The sequence below is a fragment of the Lissotriton helveticus genome, chromosome 2_1 (genome assembly GCF_964261635.1).
Source record: "Lissotriton helveticus chromosome 2_1, aLisHel1.1, whole genome shotgun sequence".
In the NCBI taxonomy this organism is placed as follows: Eukaryota; Metazoa; Chordata; class Amphibia; order Caudata; family Salamandridae; genus Lissotriton; species Lissotriton helveticus.
Window position 1 is genome coordinate 374524681 of NC_136059.1, and position 17957 is coordinate 374542637.

Sequence of the window (17957 nt, forward strand, 5' to 3'; positions counted from 1 at the left end):
CTGTTTGGAGGAACTTTGTATTTTATTAACCATTTAGTGCTAATTTAAGCCCCATAATGCCAAACGATATTGAATAATACCTTAAAGGCTGAGATGGAGCAATAGAAAATATGTGAGATTGAAAGTTCACTTTGCAAGTGGGCAACTAGGAAGGTGGGAGCCGTGGGCAACTGCCCACTTTGCTGTTACCTTAAACATCTTTGTGGTGTGCTGATATACAGCAGGCAGGAAGAAGGTGGGGGCGGTGCTGTTTTTCAGAGTAGCCCAATCGTTACATTTTAGCTAAACTGGCCACTTGATGGTGCGTTGGACCTTGGTGCAGGGTAAATGAACTGTGCTTTACAAAGATTAACTTTGCCTGGCAGCAGTAGGATCAGAAAGTGCAGAGTTGAACACCACAATTATTCAACTTTCATATTGGCACACATGGATCTTACAGAAACAAGAGTATCAGAGCTCAATGAGGCACATCTTCTTACCAAAATTGGCTGGATGCACTGCAGCCAATCTAGCCCTCCCCACTCTCCCTGTCTCCTTTTTTTCTCCTATTCTTTTCCTCCCCTTTCTTTTTTTGCTCTTACCTCAACTCTCCCTTGCTCATACTGCTGTCACTGTCTCCTTTTCTTCCTTAGCTCCCTTCCATTCACATTTCTTGCTCTTCCATCCCACTCTCCTTTCTCGCACTGTCCTATCACCCGGTTTTCATCATTCCCTTGTTTTCTCTTCTCTCTATTCTTCTTTCACTTTTCTCCTCTCTGTTCACTTTTACCACTCTTCTCACATGTCCCTTTGTCACTTGATTTTCCCATTTTTTGCATTCACCTCCTAACTAGCTTTACCTTCTTTCTCTTGGTCCCCTTCGTTCTTCTCCTTCGTCACTCTCCCTTCTCTGTCTACATTTTCTTCTCTCCCTCTTTCTTTCCTTGTTCTATGCTTGCCCTTGATTGCTTTCCTCCTACCTCTCCCTCATTCCTTTACTCTCTTTCTCCAACAGGTACATGTGTGCTCACTATATCCAGGATTGGCTTGGTAAATCGTCGCCTACAAAATAAATACTGGCAAAAGCTAAACCAATAGTTCTGGCATTAGCCGCCAGTTTTTGGCTTTGTCAATGGCTGTTTTGTTTGCCCATGTATTGCAAAGCATGTTGGGGAAACTTCCAGGCCCTCACAACCTAAATAATAAAAGGTGGCTTCAAGCAAAATGATTTTTCCAGTCTCAAAACTCAAACACTGCCATAATAGTCCTTACCGCTTAAAGGAACTACTAATGGTAAACTTTTGAAGTCTAAAATTATCTTTGTGAATTAGGTCCTTAGATTTCAGGTCTAAACTTAAATTTCAGGTCTATGTTTACCTTAGTTAATTGGGCTCTTGTGTGTGAAAGGAAAGTTGCCAAATCAATTAAGTGGACTGCCCCCTTGCACCATGCTGTACGCTGTAGTGGGCGGAACAATAATTTGAAATAGCGGACCAATAAAGGAAGAGAGAAGGCTGAATCATGGTATAAATATATTATACATTCAATTTTAGTAAAATCAGAAGGTCTTGCCTAACACCAAATCTAAAAAGCATAACATACCACTGACCGTTTGAGCACAACCATTTGCATGTCAGACAATGAAGCCCACCCTGAGAGGATGTCTTGGTCTTTCAATATTCTATGAGCCACAAGGAAATGTCTTTCTATGCCTGAAGGCAGTGAGGAAACATAGAAGTGTTCTACATGCACAATATAAACGAAATGTATTGAATTAATTAGTGTTTTTCTGTTCAGTTGTCTAATGTTAAAAACATAGTATTATATAATGACTGCTACAACTGCAACCTATACTTCTTGTCTGCATATATCGCAGTAATGGTTTTCTTTACTATGCTATTCATTGTAATTTCTCTTGTGCTGTTCTGTCCCAGACCCATCATGGGTGGAAAATGCTCTTTCAAACCCAATCTAGGGAACTTCTTATTTTACCTACTAATAGGTCACGAGGTTCGGAGCCCCCAGAGATGTGCAATGGGGGCTCACTTGCTGTGAGACCTGTAGGACTGAAATCAGAATCACTCTGTGTCTCAGGCACATTCTGTAGCAAAAATTGTAGTGAACAGTGCAGAGCATGGGATTCTCAGTAATGGAGAGGGTGGTGACTGGCCAGCTGCATCACTTTGCTAAGTGACCGCTATTGCCCACAAGATGCAAAGTGGAGTGAGTACTGACGTCTTATCCCGACTATGGCTCAACTCCTGTGGTGCACGGTGGATAGTTACAGCCAGCTCATCCCAGCAAAACAGCGCACAAACGTGCTAATAAAACCAACAGTGGTGGCAGGCGTCCACCAGTCAAGTCCTGACTGTGCCCTATATGGCAACTTGACCTGTACTCGACCCTGGTCTGAGTTCTTGGCTGCAGGCCTACAGCTCAAGCTGGCTCTATTACTAGGGAGCTGAAACTGAAGCAATCCATAAAACACAGACTGAGGAGCTGAAATTGTCATTCCATTCCATTGCTTTTTCATTTCAGAGCAGTGTTATGGGAACAGCACTGAAATGTGTTAACTTAACCACTGACGCGGGGCACTTGGCAGGGCTATTATAAGTAAAGCTATGGTGTACCCTATATTTGCAGGGGTTGTCTGTAGGAATTTTTAGGACAGTTAGAAAACCACACGCCCCCAGGCCTCACACAACACATATTTGCAAAGCATTCTAGAAATCCCGACTTTTTTTGTGTGTGACTGGCCTCTGTGGTAGTTGAAAAACAGCCCTCCTAACTAATGCCATTGGAGCCGACTTATAGAAGATGGTTCCGAGAGTTAAAGTGCCCACAGTGACACGAAGGCAGGCTCTAAACAGCTACCAAGTCTGTGCAAAATGCTTCTCTTCTTTTAGAAAAAAAGTAAATCAGTGCCCGCCATAACTCTGCCTTACATCAGGCCTTCTGAGACAGATGACATTGAACCAAAACCTGTTCATCTTGTGATGGCAAATTGACATGCCAGCTTGAATTCAATGGTAGGGAAAAAAGGCCGAGGTTTGCTAACCTCAAACCAAGAATGAGGCTGGAGCTACTGGATGCAGCAACATTGTAAATGCGTAGGCTGGGCTCAAGCAGAGAAACTCAGGACCGTGCACTCATGGAGATCAGATTTTGAGACTACACTCCTCACATTAGCAGAATCCCACTTCAGTGGCAGTAATGAAAACAAGAGGTTGCTAGGAGGGACATCATCCACTCAAAAAATTGTGAGATCGAAATGCCCCTTGTTTGACAAACACAGGAATAGGGAGAAAGGTCTTTCAATCAGGAGCACAGAAGTGACACAGACAATTAAGCTATCCAACCACTAGCTAGGGGCTGACCCAAACCCCACTCTGGGTAATAATGGAAAACATACATCTCAAGCACATGGCTAACAAGCATTTGCAATGCAATAGGTCTCGCATTTGTAAGAGTTTAAGCTATGGCAATGTAAATGACAAAGCCTTTTAATTATCTGTTTTTGATAATTAACACATAAATAAAAGGCATTGTCATTTACAATGCCAATAGCTCAAACTCTTGCAAATGTGAAACCTATTTCATTTCATAGAAGCGGCCGGCATCGTCCTGGGCTGCTTGGAAAGTGAAAGCGTGCATGGCGCGCTGACTGCTGCAGGAAAGCATGTAGGCCTGCAGTAGGATAAACTCGTTAAAGAAAATAGTGCTTACAGACAAAATAAGACATATCGTGTAACAACAGAAGTAAAAGGGCCAGACCTCATGGGTAGTTACGAATGAAGACAAGGCGGTACTAAGGAGAGACTATCAAGCCTATTAACGAATCAGAAGCCAGCATTTACGAAGGAAAATGACAAGCCAATGGAAAATAGGGACAGAGAGTGGGCAGGGCTTCAAGTCTATACTCTAACAGAACATGCCTCGCAGAGCAGTGCATGCTCTGCCCAGGCTCAACCTAAAAAGAGAATCTTTTGCTGGAGAGGTAGTTCAGGGTTTTGTAAAGCAAAATGTATTAACTTAAAGGTTTCGATTGAAAACTATAGGTGGGTCGAGCTTTTTGCTGGACAGATAGTGAAGGGTGGTTGGGAGAACACACCTGTACAAAAATCAAAGAAATATTGGTGCATAAAGTGTCCTCATTGTTATCAAATACAAGAATGATTGGGACGATAATGCACCAATAAGAAAGTTTCTGTCAACTCAACTCCTGCTTAATGCTTTCAAGATGCCAGGGAACACTGCACCCAGCCAACACAGGCATCACATTTGATAAAACACTACTAATATGGAACTAACCAACAGAACACAACTTGTGAAGTTTACTGCAATGCATTTTACTGGTACGAGGGAAGTTTCAGACTCAAATTTGCATCCAGATCAAACCCTGCCTTTGACAAGATTACCACAGTGTAGCATGCACCTTAATAAATAGCATTTACAGACTCAGCAGAAAATTCATATATTGTCTTGTAAGGTAGTATGGAAAGATCATTCCAGTGAACCTGCAGCAGCACTAGAGATGTCTGTACACCTGCCCTTTGAACCACCAGCAGGTCAGGTGAATTGCCAGATGTTTTAGAAGTGGAGAAAGATTACAATTCTTCCCCCCCAAAAAAATCGGATTTCCATACCCCTCCAAGAAAGCTCAGAAGAGTTCTATTATGATGCTAAACATAATGTCGAATCTTTTTCCCCACCTAGGGCAAGGTTGACAACCTTCTATGACAGTTCTGATAAGGCAATGTCTGAGACAGATAGGGATGGATAAACAAATGGCAATTATAACAGCAACCACATTACAATTTCAGGGCAGAGTATTTATCTGTACTGTTCCTAAACTGTCATGCAAGTGAATAAGTCTTGAAAAATGGCCCTCATTGAAGATTCACCTCTAAACTGTTTTGCCTTCCTCATCTTATTTTCTGACCTTTTTGTTGACTTTAGGACTCTGAGAACTTTACCACTTCTAACCAGTGCTAAAGTGCAGGTGTACACTCCTCTATACATGGTAACTTTGGGATATACACAATTAGCACACTTAGGTTACCTGTAAGCCACTTGTAAAGTGGTATACCATATACCCAGAGCCTGCATTCAAAATGCTACTAGCGGGCCTGCAGTACTGATTGTGCCACCCACACAAGTAGCCATTCAAACCAGTCTCAAGCTTGTCATTGCAGGGCCTTTGTGTGCAGTGTACTGTCACTTTGCATTGATATTGAAAACCCTTTACCAAGCCTTAAATTCCCCTTTTATTACACATGTCACCCTAAAGTAGGCTCTAGGTAGCCCATAGGGTAGGGTGCTATACCAATAAGAGGTAGGACATGTACTGTTACATTTTGCATGTCCTAGTAGTGGCAAACACCAAATTCATTTGTCACTACTGAAAGACCTACTCCTCTCATATGTTAACATTGGGAATTCCTTAATACACTTTTAAATTGTAATTCCTGGTTAGAAAGGAGCAGCTGCATCATGTTTTATATCTTTGGGGTGGAAAATATACATTCTCTTTAATGGTAATGTTGGATTTAACATTATTATTTTAGAAATGCCACTTTTAGAAAGTGGCCATTTCTCTGCTCTTACTGTTCTGTGTGCTTCTCTCCAATACACACCTGGGGTGGGTGACAACTACAGTTTGTGCATTGCCTCTAGACAGCCACAAACACAGGAAGGATAGGTGTGACAGAGAACTCATCTGCATTCTTATAGCTCTTCCTGGACAGGAAGAGACGGGGGAGTTGTTAGAATTGGGGGTCTCTGGTTGGCACAAGTATGCACTTGTGACAAGCAGGGACCCTCTCCTCTAAGTCAGGGCGGAGGATGACCCCTTAGAATTACCCTTGCTCACCCTCTAGGTGCGTGGCGTGAGCAGACAAGGCTATTCTTCAGGCGTTATTCAGTTAAGCATTTGTAATAACACACACAGTAAACTGTACCAATCCCCCCACAAATGGACACAAGGCTGTGAATATATAAAAATACATTCTCTTTATGTAAAAATATATATATGAGCAGTTCAGACTTATTACAAGACCAATAACGTTTTTGTATACCAACAGATTGTAAATAGGCAAGCTTTTCTTTAGTTTCAAGTTCCAATGTGGATTTCCTTGTTAAATCACTTCTTTATAGTTCTTTCAGTTACAGTTATTTTCAAAGCACCTCCTTGCACCAGTTCGGGGGACCTTAGACGCGCCCTGGGCCTCTGGTGCGCTTCGCAGCGCTTCCCTCGCTCTCCTGGCGGAAACTGACCCGGACCCTACCGCGGCTCACGCCTCGGGCGTGAGGACGCCTGCGTCACGTACGGCTCTTCCCAGTGGCTCGGGTATAGAGCTAGACGCAAGCCGGGCTCGGCGGTGCGACTTGTAGTGCGGTTAGGTAGGGAGGCGGGGAACTGGGAGGCCGGGTGCGCTAGGCTGCACACTCACTCGTACTCACGGTTCCACAGAGGCGGGTGCGGCCGGTACGATGAAGGGGAAATAACAACGTTGCGGGCCCCTAGTCCGATATCACAGCTTTGGGGACTGTTGCGGTCCCTTGGTGAGAGTCGGCACGGGTCAGTGCGACTCTGATGATTGGGGGCGCTTCTGGATCCTGACGTCAGCGGGCGTGTGCAATCAGGCAGGCGCGGCCCGCGACCCTTTGCACGGCAGAGCGGGGGTCTCCTCAGCGGGGGCCGCGCGGCCTGACGAGTCTCTGGGATAGCGAAGCGGGGTCACAGGGCACGGCCCGTGCAGCTGTCGACCCCACATGGATCGCGATCATCAGAGGAATTCCGGCGGGAGGGATGAGAGCGTCTCAACGCGCTCCAGTAGCAGGCAAGGGGCAGAGGAGCAGGAAGCCTAGCCCGGGGGCAGAGAGCGACTCCGATCGGAGCGAGGCTCTCACGGGGACAAAGGCAGGCAAGCTCCCGAGTGCCACAGCCCTAGGAGGGGCGATGAGGGGCGCAGTCTGGTTCCGGCGGGATGCACACACGGCTCAAATGTCAGGACGAGCAGAAGCACCAAGAACCCACTAGTCCTGGGGTTCAGATCAGGGGGCAAGCTCCAACAAGCCCTTGGAGAAGGTTTCAAGCACAAGTCAGCAAAGTCTTTTTAGCAAAGTCTTCTCCTCTCCTTCCTCAGCAAGGCAAGCAGCAGGCCAGTCCTTCCAGCGTCTTCTTCTCCTTCTATTCGGGCAGAGGTTCTTTGTGGGAAACAGGATTCTGATTTACAAGGAGCAGGGCTCCTACTTTTATACTTTTTGCAAAAACAACAAGTGATGGACTGAATGTGGATCAATGTCACACACTCCCCCAGTCAAAAGATCTGGGCCCAAATCCATCGTTTTTTTGCACTCCACACCACCCTGGGTTAGACAATGACAATATGCAAATCAGCTCTGACCCTGTTGCCCCATGGGAACAGTCCAGTCCGAACTACAAAAGCCATGTCCTTCCCAGAACGGAATCAAGCATCCGAGGACCGGACCGGTTTCGAGGTAACACCTCTCTTCAGCCCGGCTAGCTTGACTCCAAGTGGTGTGGAGTGCCTGGGACCCACGTCTGGGCATCCCCAGCGCACTTAGGGCGGCAATTGCAAAAACAACAAGTGATGGACTGAATGTGGATCAATGTCACACACTCCCCCAGTCAAAAGATCTGGGCCCAAATCCATCGTTTTTTTGCACTCCACACCACCCTGGGTTAGACAATGGCAATATGCAAATCAGCTCTGACCCTGTTGCCCCATGGGAACAGTCCAGTCCGAACTACAAAAGCCATGTCCTTCCCAGAACGGAATCAAGCATCCGAGGACCGGACCGGTTTCGAGGTAACACCTCTCTTCAGCCCGGCTAGCTTGACTCCAAGTGGTGTGGAGTGCCTGGGACCCACGTCTGGGCATCCCCAGCGCACTTAGGGCGGCAATTGCAAAAACAACAAGTGATGGACTGAATGTGGATCAATGTCACACACTCCCCCAGTCAAAAGATCTGGGCCCAAATCCATCGTTTTTTTGCACTCCACACCACCCTGGGTTAGACAATGGCAATATGCAAATCAGCTCTGACCCTGTTGCCCCATGGGAACAGTCCAGTCCGAACTACAAAAGCCATGTCCTTCCCAGAACGGAATCAAGCATCCGAGGACCGGACCGGTATACAGCATTTCTTTTGTCTTCTCAGGCCAGGGGGGCCTTTGCATAACTGCTTTCAGTCTCTGAGTACTTGTTGGGGGTACTTCTGGCTTCTGCTTTCAGTGTGAGGGCAGGCACATCAGACGCTCCACAGGGAGGTGGAACCAGCATTGTGTGGACAGGGGCAGCCAGAAGTACCTTGATGACAGTGCTTTGCCCTTCCTGGGCCAGGTGCAGGCTGAGTCATCAGTCGCTCCCCAGGGGGGCGGAGCCAGCATTGTGGTGGCAGAGCACAGTCTGATTAAGCGTCTAGGGGCACTCCTACCTCCCACTAAGGTGAACTCCTTGCATTCACCACCTGTCATCCCCCAGCCCTGTCACTCACACAACCCAGACCGTCAGATACACATCCTGCAGAGGCGGGCTGAAATGGTTAGGCAAGCAAATGCTAACTTTCTAAAAGTAGCATTTGCAAACACAGGATATTAAAATAAACTTTACTAAAAGAAGTATTTTATTATTCTGAGTTCAGGCATACTAAACATTATTTTCTACCATGTTCCCTGAGCCTGCTGGGATTATAGAGTGTAATAATTCCAGCAGCCCATCTGGCCTAAAGGGTACAGGTTGCCTTACAATAGTGAAAAACGAATTTGGCAGTAATTCACTATTAGGACATGCCACACTCATCAGAGCATGTCCTACCTTACACTTACAATGCACCCTGCCCTTGGGCCTACCATAGGGGTGACTAATATGAAGTTAAGGGAAGGTTTAGGGGCTGGCAAGTGTGTGCACTTGCCCAGCCAGCATGACAGTACCAGACTGCACGCAGGTTCTGCAATGGCAGACCCTAGACACATTTTAAGGCTGCTTCTGTGGGTGGCGCAACCAGCGCTGCAGGCCCACTAGCAGTATTGGCATTCACAAGCCCCGGCACTCCTGGTGCACCTTACTGGGGACTGACAGTAAATCCAATGAACCAATCAGGGACATCAATCACAGTTACACGTTTCATAGGGAGCACTTGCACTGCGGCACGGGTTGGCTGTGGCGCAGTGCCCTGAGCAGCGGACATCAGCCAAAAACATCTGAGGCACATCAGCAAAAAGTGGAGGGGAAACTCACGCCAAGGTGCAAGGTCTAACAGGAGTTGACATTTTCACCTGAATAGGCAGTGTACTGTTTCTCACACAAAGGGCTGATTACCCCCTACTGACAGTCTGGAGCCAGGACTGGGAAGAAGGGCCTATGTGACTTTAAAGACCCTTATTTTAATTCACCCCCACTTTAAAGGCACAAGTGAGTACTGAGCCTCTGACCCTACCAAGACAGTATACTACTGAACCTGTGAAGAACTCTGCCAGGAGTAAAGACTGCTGTGTGACAAGGATTGCTATTCTGCTTGACTGCTGCTCTGGAAGAGCTGCTTTTCTATTTGGCTGTGCTGCCTGCTAATATCTGCCCTGCTGAGGAAAAGGACTTGACCCATCTCACTTGAACTCAGAGTGACTCAAGGGCTTGCTGGCTTGCCCCCTGCTCTGAAGTCTCAGGGCCATCAAAGACATCCTTCAACCCTGCAACAACACCTGGCCTGTGCCCTTGAAAGTGAGCTACTGCTGTGCAAAACCATCAAAATCAATGCAGTGGCGACTTTGTGTCAGTCTGAACCAACGCACTGCCTTTCAATGCCAACACAGGAGCTGATCAACATCATCGCTTCGACGGACTGCGCAGCTCGATGGCAATGAACAGTGAGGCTCAAAGATGACACATTGCATGCATCATAAAAGGGGTTTGTTGATGAAGCCTTTATCTCCTGCGCTGATCGGAACCGACACATTGAGTTTTCGTCGTTGACGCTTCCTCTTTCAACTGTACCTGCATAAGTTGGTCTGCCTCCATCGCGGTCGGCCTGAGCTTTGGATTCACCACAGACCAGTGCAATGTCAAGTAATCCCTAAGCACTATTTACTTCTAAGCACTACATTTTGATTTAATTTTTAAAAAGAATAACTCTGGTTTTACTATTTGGATTTTTTATGTTTTGGTCTTGTTTTGCTCATAAAAATATAATCTATTTTTCTAACCTGGTGTGGAGCATCTTTGTGGTGTTTTCATTGTGTTACTGTGTGCATGTGTGTTGCACAAATACTTTACACATTGCCTCTTTAGATATGCCTGACTGCTCTGTGCCAAGCTACCAGAGGGTGAGCACAGGTTCGCTTTTAGTGTGTATCTAGCTTACCCTGGCCAGAGTTGTGGTTCCGGCTTGTACAGGGTGCATACTCTGTCAACCAGAAACCCCAGTTCTAACACTCATCTAGATAGAAATATCTCCACTGCCATCACCAGTGTAATATGTCTAAGGACCTTCTATTTAGATGCAGATTTGAATTGGACTACAAGCATTTGAAAGTATAATTTTTTAATAATTGTACATGAAAAAACCTCCCAATGCATGTTTTCCTTACACACTAACCCTAATTAATCCCCATAAAACCTGCACTACCTCCTCTGGGAAATGCAATGAGCTCCTCACTTCCAACCAGTCAAACATTGCCAAATGTACTCTAAAACAATAAATTCTTTTCCTGTGTAACCTTTCATGAACAACACATATAACAATCATCCTGGCTATGATTTCGCAACTTCAACCAAGTCACAAAAACATACATAACTTTTCACCAGTATGATCTCAACCACAAGTATTTGTTAAACTCTGTCCAAAATTCAAAGAAACTTGAGCCGTTCTCCAGCTCTATCCCAACACAGTTGGAAAATATCACATGTTTATTTCAACTTAGATATACACTGCTCTGTAGCACCCACAGTCTCATTTGTTGTTTTCAATTAACGTCCTGGACACGAAACACCACTCAAAAGGGTATATTTTTCAGTTTTTGTAAAACTGAGGAGCACATTTTCTGACTTTGCTGACAGCTGTTGGTTTTGTGATATCTCTTACTATTGATGGTACATTGTCTATTTCTTCCATTTTGCCTGGATCTCGTGCACTAATTACCAATGGCCAGCACATATATTTGATTACATTATCTTTAGGGACAAACTCCGTGATATTCGAATGCCTCTATTTGATATGTTATTCTGTTAGACTCGTAGCTAGTTACAGCCTGCCTTCGAGTTAGACGTTTGGCAAAGTAATGCCCTTTACAATAGTTGGAATTGACGTGCTTTCCAAATTCAGAGCAGATGATGCAAATATTTTACATTAAGATATTTCAAAGAAGTTTGAATACTGTGTAATACAGTACATCATTTAGCCAAATAACCAACTATGACTAAAGCCTTCTTGTGAACTTCTGGAGGCCCATTACTTTCACATGCCCACTGGCTTTGGGATGCTCAAGGCTATGTCCTAGAACAGGTTTCCAATGTAGGTTACCTGTAATTTTTTAAGATACATTTGTAACTTTCTTCCTAGGGAGGATTTGCTTACATTGAACTCTGGCACTTCACTTTAATCGTCACTTCCATTCTAGACCAAAATACCTCCTTTATGTCACTAAAGATATTATAATGATGGAACTGCCATATTGAATCCAATGGCCTAGCTACTTATTATCCTATCTGTAAAAACTCATCAAACCCAGATGAGCCTGGCAGAGAACCGGGGTGGTTGGGCAGGCAGGACGCGGTTGTAAAAAGCAAGCTATTAAAAAAACAATACTTACCTCTTCAAGCCCTCTTTCTGATGAGTCCCGAAAGCAGGAAGCACACAGGCTCACCATAGTCAATCACAACACTGCAATGCAGCGTTGTGATTGGTCCGAGCACTGTGGTTTGGCCCTCAGTCGGAAACTGGAAGCATGTGCATGATCGCCACCAGGCTGTGCATTACAGCCTGGTAGGGAACATGCAAAGTGTGCATAACTGTTTGGCCAGCACCAGAGGGCCGGCCAAACAGCCATGCACACTAAGAGTGTGCCCACCAGTCCTCCCCTGTGACCAAAGTCCCACTGCACCCTAACCTAGCCCGCAGCTTCAAAAAATAAAATGATAACAAAGTTATTAACATTTTATTTTTCCTTTTTTCACTGCTCTGTAAACAGTGGGGCGGCGCTCCTCCGCCCCTGTTCAAACCATACTGATACTGACCCTCTTTGCCACTGTCTGCCATTCATCACTGAGGATAGAGGATAGTTAGTTGTGAGTGTATGGGGTGAATTCAGACACATGAATAGATGAAGCAGGCAGATCAATATATAAAAGTGTTATTTTATATATGGAAAAAATATCTTAAGTGCAGAGAAAATGTATAAAACTGCAAATTGCTGCATTTATGATCTACTGCAGACAGAAACGTACATTAATATTAATATGATGAGAACTCCTAAATACATAAAATGAACAAATTAATGAATTTTAGTATTTTGACTTTATAATGAATACTCCACCTGTTGCGCTGTTTTCAATGCAAAAAATTGATGCTGTCCTTCTGCACCACAAACATAGCCAAATGCGCGGTTATCGGTCACATCACGAGCAATAAAGGAGATTTTATTTACAGGATGTTCGTGCTCTATGACCTAGGACAGAAAATAAGAAATGTGTTTCATTTAGACTGGCCACCAATAAGGAAACTTCATAGTGAGGGGGCAAGATTAGATAAAGAAGAGAAAAAAAAAACAAATGGTCATCCTTCCATCTCTTACCCCCCTCTCCCCTCTCGCCACCTCCGTCATCAATTGATAAACATAAGAAGGGGAAAGTGTCATAAGGGGAACCTGACCCTTCCACAATCTCCACAGGATACGAGGGTCTGAATGAGTGGAGCACCCGGTAGAGTTAAATATCTAATCTGTAGAAAAGAGTAAAGGCAATATGAATTCTAAAGGACGGGTATTGCTTCCACACCAAATATTTGAACCTCCGAAACCGATCATCTTAAAAACGTAGGCACAAATGAGAACACTGCACATGTACTTCCAGAATACATATTTAATGCCCTCTCCTATAAAATCCCTGCCTGCAATCGAAAATAGAAAGACCTGGTCCCAAGCTATGGAAGTATTTGAAACCAGAGAACAAATTGACCTGAAACAAAACGGATAAATCGATGTAGGCTCAACTGCAAAATCATAGAACCCCTGCAATGCGCAATTTCATATACGCCAGAAGACCCTAACATGGCCTGGAGCAGGGTATGGCAGTGGAACAAGTTACGGTTCTTCAAGGATGTTAAGGTTTCGGAAGTGAACCATGACACCACTTTAAATGACTTTTTTTCATGAATTTCCACATGAACCATACCTTAGTTTTAAGTATGGTTTTACACTGAGTATCAAAGTTCCTATTCAAAGGAGCATGTTCATGGGACATTCAGAGTTGGTTGTTTGGATGTATATTGGTGGCTGTGTTGCTCCTTGATGGTGGATGAGTGGGTGTATGAGGGAGTGCATGTGTGATAGGGATAGTATTGAGGGTTACAGTAATGTGTTGGCATAGGATGGTTGATGGGTGGATCGATGAAGGTAGAAATGTGTTTGTAGGTGACGCTGGGTGTCAGATCTGTATGAAACTTGCCATCCCACTACTAGGTTTACATTTCTTACTGCGTGGTAATTTCATGCTGATACAGCAAATAGTGTCAAATTTAATTAAATGTCATTTCCCCAACAATTTCCCCTGACAATAGATCTATCTATCATATTCATCAACTGGTGCCAAAATAATTAAGAAATGAATATTTTGCCCCCACCCCTTTAAATGGACTTGTGTGCCCAAATGACGGATCTGCACATAGCTCAACATACAGAGAGCAAACTAAACATGCTAACTGTCTGCCAAATGTTGAGCTAATAGCAAAACCAAAGATTGTCTTCTTTCATTTGCCCCCTTTTGATCTGAATGAAGCCTGCTATTCTTGCAATGGAATTTGCTAGTTGTCAGTCAAATGTCATGCAACTTCATCAAACCAAGTGGATGTATGACGTTATAACGCATGCATTTACAACGCATGCCATCACAACGCAACTTTTACATCGCAGGTGCCATTACAACGCATGGCATTACAACGCAGGTATTTACAACGCAGGGGCTATTACAACGCATGCCATTACAACGTAAGTATAGGTAAGTATATAATTTAAATTACAAATGTAAATAATTCTAATTTAATTAATTTAATTTAATTTAAAATTTACTTTATTTTTACCCTGTACCCTTTTACCCAAAAACCCAAAACTGACTCTGAACCCTAAAAATACCCCTTTACCCAAAAACCCAAAACTGACCCTGAACCCTAAAAATACCCCTTTACCCAAAAACCCATAACTGACCCTAAACTCTTAAAATACCCCTTTACCCAAAAACCCAAAACTGACCCTGAACCCTAAAAATACCCCTTTACCCAAAAACCCATAACTGACCCTGAACCCTAAAAATACCCTTTTACCCAAAAACCCAAAACTGACCCTAAACCCTAAAAATACCCCTTTACCCAAAAACCCATAACTGACCCTAAACCCTTAAAATACCCCTTTACCCAAAAACCCAAAACTGACCCTGAACCCTAAAAATACCCCTTTACCCAAAAACTGAAAACTGACCCTGAACCCTAAAAATACCCCTTTACCCAAAAACTGAAAACTGACCCTGAACCCTAAAAATACCCCTTTACCCAAAAACTGAAAACTGACCCTGAACCCCAAAAATACCCCTTTACCCAATAACTGAAAACTGACCCTGAACCCTAAAAATACCCCTTTACCCAAAAACTGAAAACTGACCCTGAACCCTAAAAATACCCCTTTACCCAAAAACTGAAAACTGACCCTGAACCCTAAAAATACCCCTTTACCCAAAAACTGAAAACTGACCCTGAACCCTAAAAATACCCCTTTACCCAAAAACTGAAAACTGACCCTGAACCCTAAAAATACCCCTTTAACCAAAAACTGAAAACTGACCCTGAACCCTAAAAATACCCCTTTACCCAATAACTAAAAACAGACCCTGAACCCTAAAAATACCCCTTTGCCCAAAAACCCAAATCTCACCCTGAATCCTAAAAATGCCCCTTTACCTTAAAACCCAAAACTGACCCTTAACCCAAAAAATACCCCATTTAAAAAACAAACATATAACATTTTAAATATAATTATATACTTACCAGTACTTACGTTGTAATGGTATGCGTTGTAATAGCACCTGCGTTGTAAATACCTGCGTTGTAAATACCTGCGTTGTAATGGTTTTTGCGTTGTAAAAGTTCCGTTGTAATGGTAGTGCGTTTTAAAAGTTGCGATGTAATGGTTGTTTCCCAACCAAGTCACAGGCATTAGTGAATGAAACTTGTACTGCTCTCCATTTATGTGTCCCTTCTTCGAAAAAGATCTTCTCAAAATGTGGCATACCGGCAGAAAATTCAAGCTGCAAAACGTCTGCCAACGTTTATGAGGATTCATGAAACGGTGCAAACCTATTAGCAAATGAGCACTTCTTTATGCCCCTATTAAATGTGTCTCCCTTGATGGACCTGCATGGACTGCCCTCCCCCAGTGTCAAAGCAAGTGAAAATATTAATGCCCTCTTTAACTATTCCATTCTTTGATGTATTGACACAAAGTTGACATGTCAAATAGCAAACTAATACTTTTAACATTGTGACAGAATGGGTGCAGATGTATCCAGAAGTACCAAATATATTAGCAAATGAACACTTTTTAGCCCCTTATATTTAGCTGGGCTCTCTTTATGAATTTGAAAAAAATCTGAAAATACAGTGGATATGCTTAACATTATACATGCATGCCGAACGGCAAGCATATTCATCAAACATGCCAAAAATATAAGCAAATCAACAAATGTATTTTCACATGTCAAGATATAGAAAAGTGTTAACCCTTTCAAGCCGTCCTGGCACAATTTCGAACTCTTCATACCATTCAAAATATTGAATGGATTTGCACCAAACCAGAAAAAATTATTTCCTAGTTAAGGTCTACAAGCATACCAAATTTGATGTAAATGCATTCAGCAGTTTTTGTTTTAGCAGTGAGCAAACATTCTTTGGGAGCTAGAAAGGAAGCAGGTATCTTTTTTGAGCACCTGGTTAACCTTTTTCTATTGCAATAATATTGGCTTATGTGTAACAAATTTGGTGTAAATCTTACCAACGTTATATGCAAATCATATATTCTAGAGTAATACGGCAAGGAAGACCAAATTATGCAGCAAGCTTATCTAAATTATGTGTTCAATATGCAAATTATTTGGCACATACTCTGCCAGAATTGTTTCCATCCATTTGAGATAGCAAAACGTTTTTTGTGTGAAATTTGCAAATTTTGCAAATTATGTGGCAAATGCAGTAAATCCATAACTATGTGAAATGCCTATATGCACAGAATCACCTAAATCCAGTGGCACTCACTGTTGCCCTAACTATCTCAAAGTAAACATGTGATGTAAAGAATATACATACCGATACCCATGTGTATTATGGTCCTATATGACAATCTCCATATTCTGGTTACATTTACATATCACTCGGTCTTCGGTATTGAAGTTTATTATGTCACTAGAAAACTTCCATCGCATATTACACGGTTCCCCATTAAGGATCCTCTTTATTTGTGATGTGTGTGTCTTGAAAAACATGTTAATGCATTGATATCCTGCTATAGGTCAAGTAGGGCAAGAAGAACAACATTAAATGGAGTCATGGAGCTGATATCCTGAGAAAAACAGTGAAAAACTGCATCGCGACAACTGCATATTGCTCTACGCAGACCCATGAGATCTAAGCATTCCCTACTAATGCTGCAGGACAAATTTCACCCTATATGCAATACAACATCCGAAAGGACAGTTTAACTTTAGTTATGGACGTCAATTCAGCAGAAATCAAAGGGTAATGAAAGTGACGTCCTGCAACTCCTAGATTGCCAGTGACATCTTAAGCAGGCGCAGCCCATGCAGGTAAGAGCGGTGAGGCCGGGGTGGGGTAGTATGGGGGATTTCAACGGACCATGACGAGCAAACAAATTATTTATTTCATTTCCCCTCGTCATTGTCCAATGAACCTCCCCCTCCTCCACTCCCACCCGGTCGCCACCGGTCTTACCAGCACGGGCCACGGCTGATCTTAAGGTTGGACCCTTTACCCAAACATCGATCTTGGACAGCCTCCTATTTGCTCTTGAGGGCTAGGAGAAGGCCAAGAACTAGAAACTGCATAACGTAACCCCTCCGACGCTTATGACGAGCTCAGCTCGTCTTGATCCATGGTTCTCGTGTGCTCATGACGAGCTGAGCTCGTCATGACCGGTAGAACGCTCAGGTGCGGGGCTAATTCCCCTGCTGTGCTGGGCGTTCCAAAAAACGGGCGTGGTCATGACGAGCACAGTTCGTCATGAGCACACGAGAAACGTGGCTCATGACGAGCTGAGCTCGTCATGAGCACAGGGGCGCTGTGCGCACCCCCTCTCCCCCCAACACAGCGGGGGAATTGGCCCCGCAGCCAAGGGGTTAAATAGCAATGTTTTAGTCTGCTGTTTACATCCAGTTTTAGCAGCCATGTTCATGCCCCTAAAGGCAGCAAAATCAGAGCCAGGGGTACAAAAAGGCAAGCCAGGTGTACCAGCTGCTACCTCACTACCATTATTTGCAGCAAGCAGCTCCTCCACAATGGCAGAGGAGCATTGTCCCACTCACTGTAGAAGAAAAATAAAACGATATAAAATAATTTAATTATCGTTTTATTTTTCTCTGACAGCTGATGCTGCTGAGTCAAGTGTGGGATGGGCATCATGAGTGACAGCCAGCAGGGGTAGTAGGAGTTGCTGGGCACTGGAAGTGCGCATGGTCCTCTGG

The 17957-nt window shown here is 43.8% G+C and overlaps 1 protein-coding gene across 5 annotated transcripts in view; it reads right to left on the reverse strand.

Moving 5' to 3' along the window:
• The window catches only part of DAB2 (DAB adaptor protein 2), a 313212-nt gene that overhangs the window by 99130 nt on the left and 196125 nt on the right, over positions 1 to 17957 (reverse strand). For all 5 annotated transcript variants that reach the window (XM_078674996.1, XM_078674994.1, XM_078674993.1 and 2 more), the window contains exon 5: positions 12536 to 12667. In XM_078674996.1, the coding sequence (XP_078531122.1) occupies positions 12536 to 12667 (132 nt within the window). The remainder of the gene's footprint in view (positions 1 to 12535; positions 12668 to 17957) is intronic.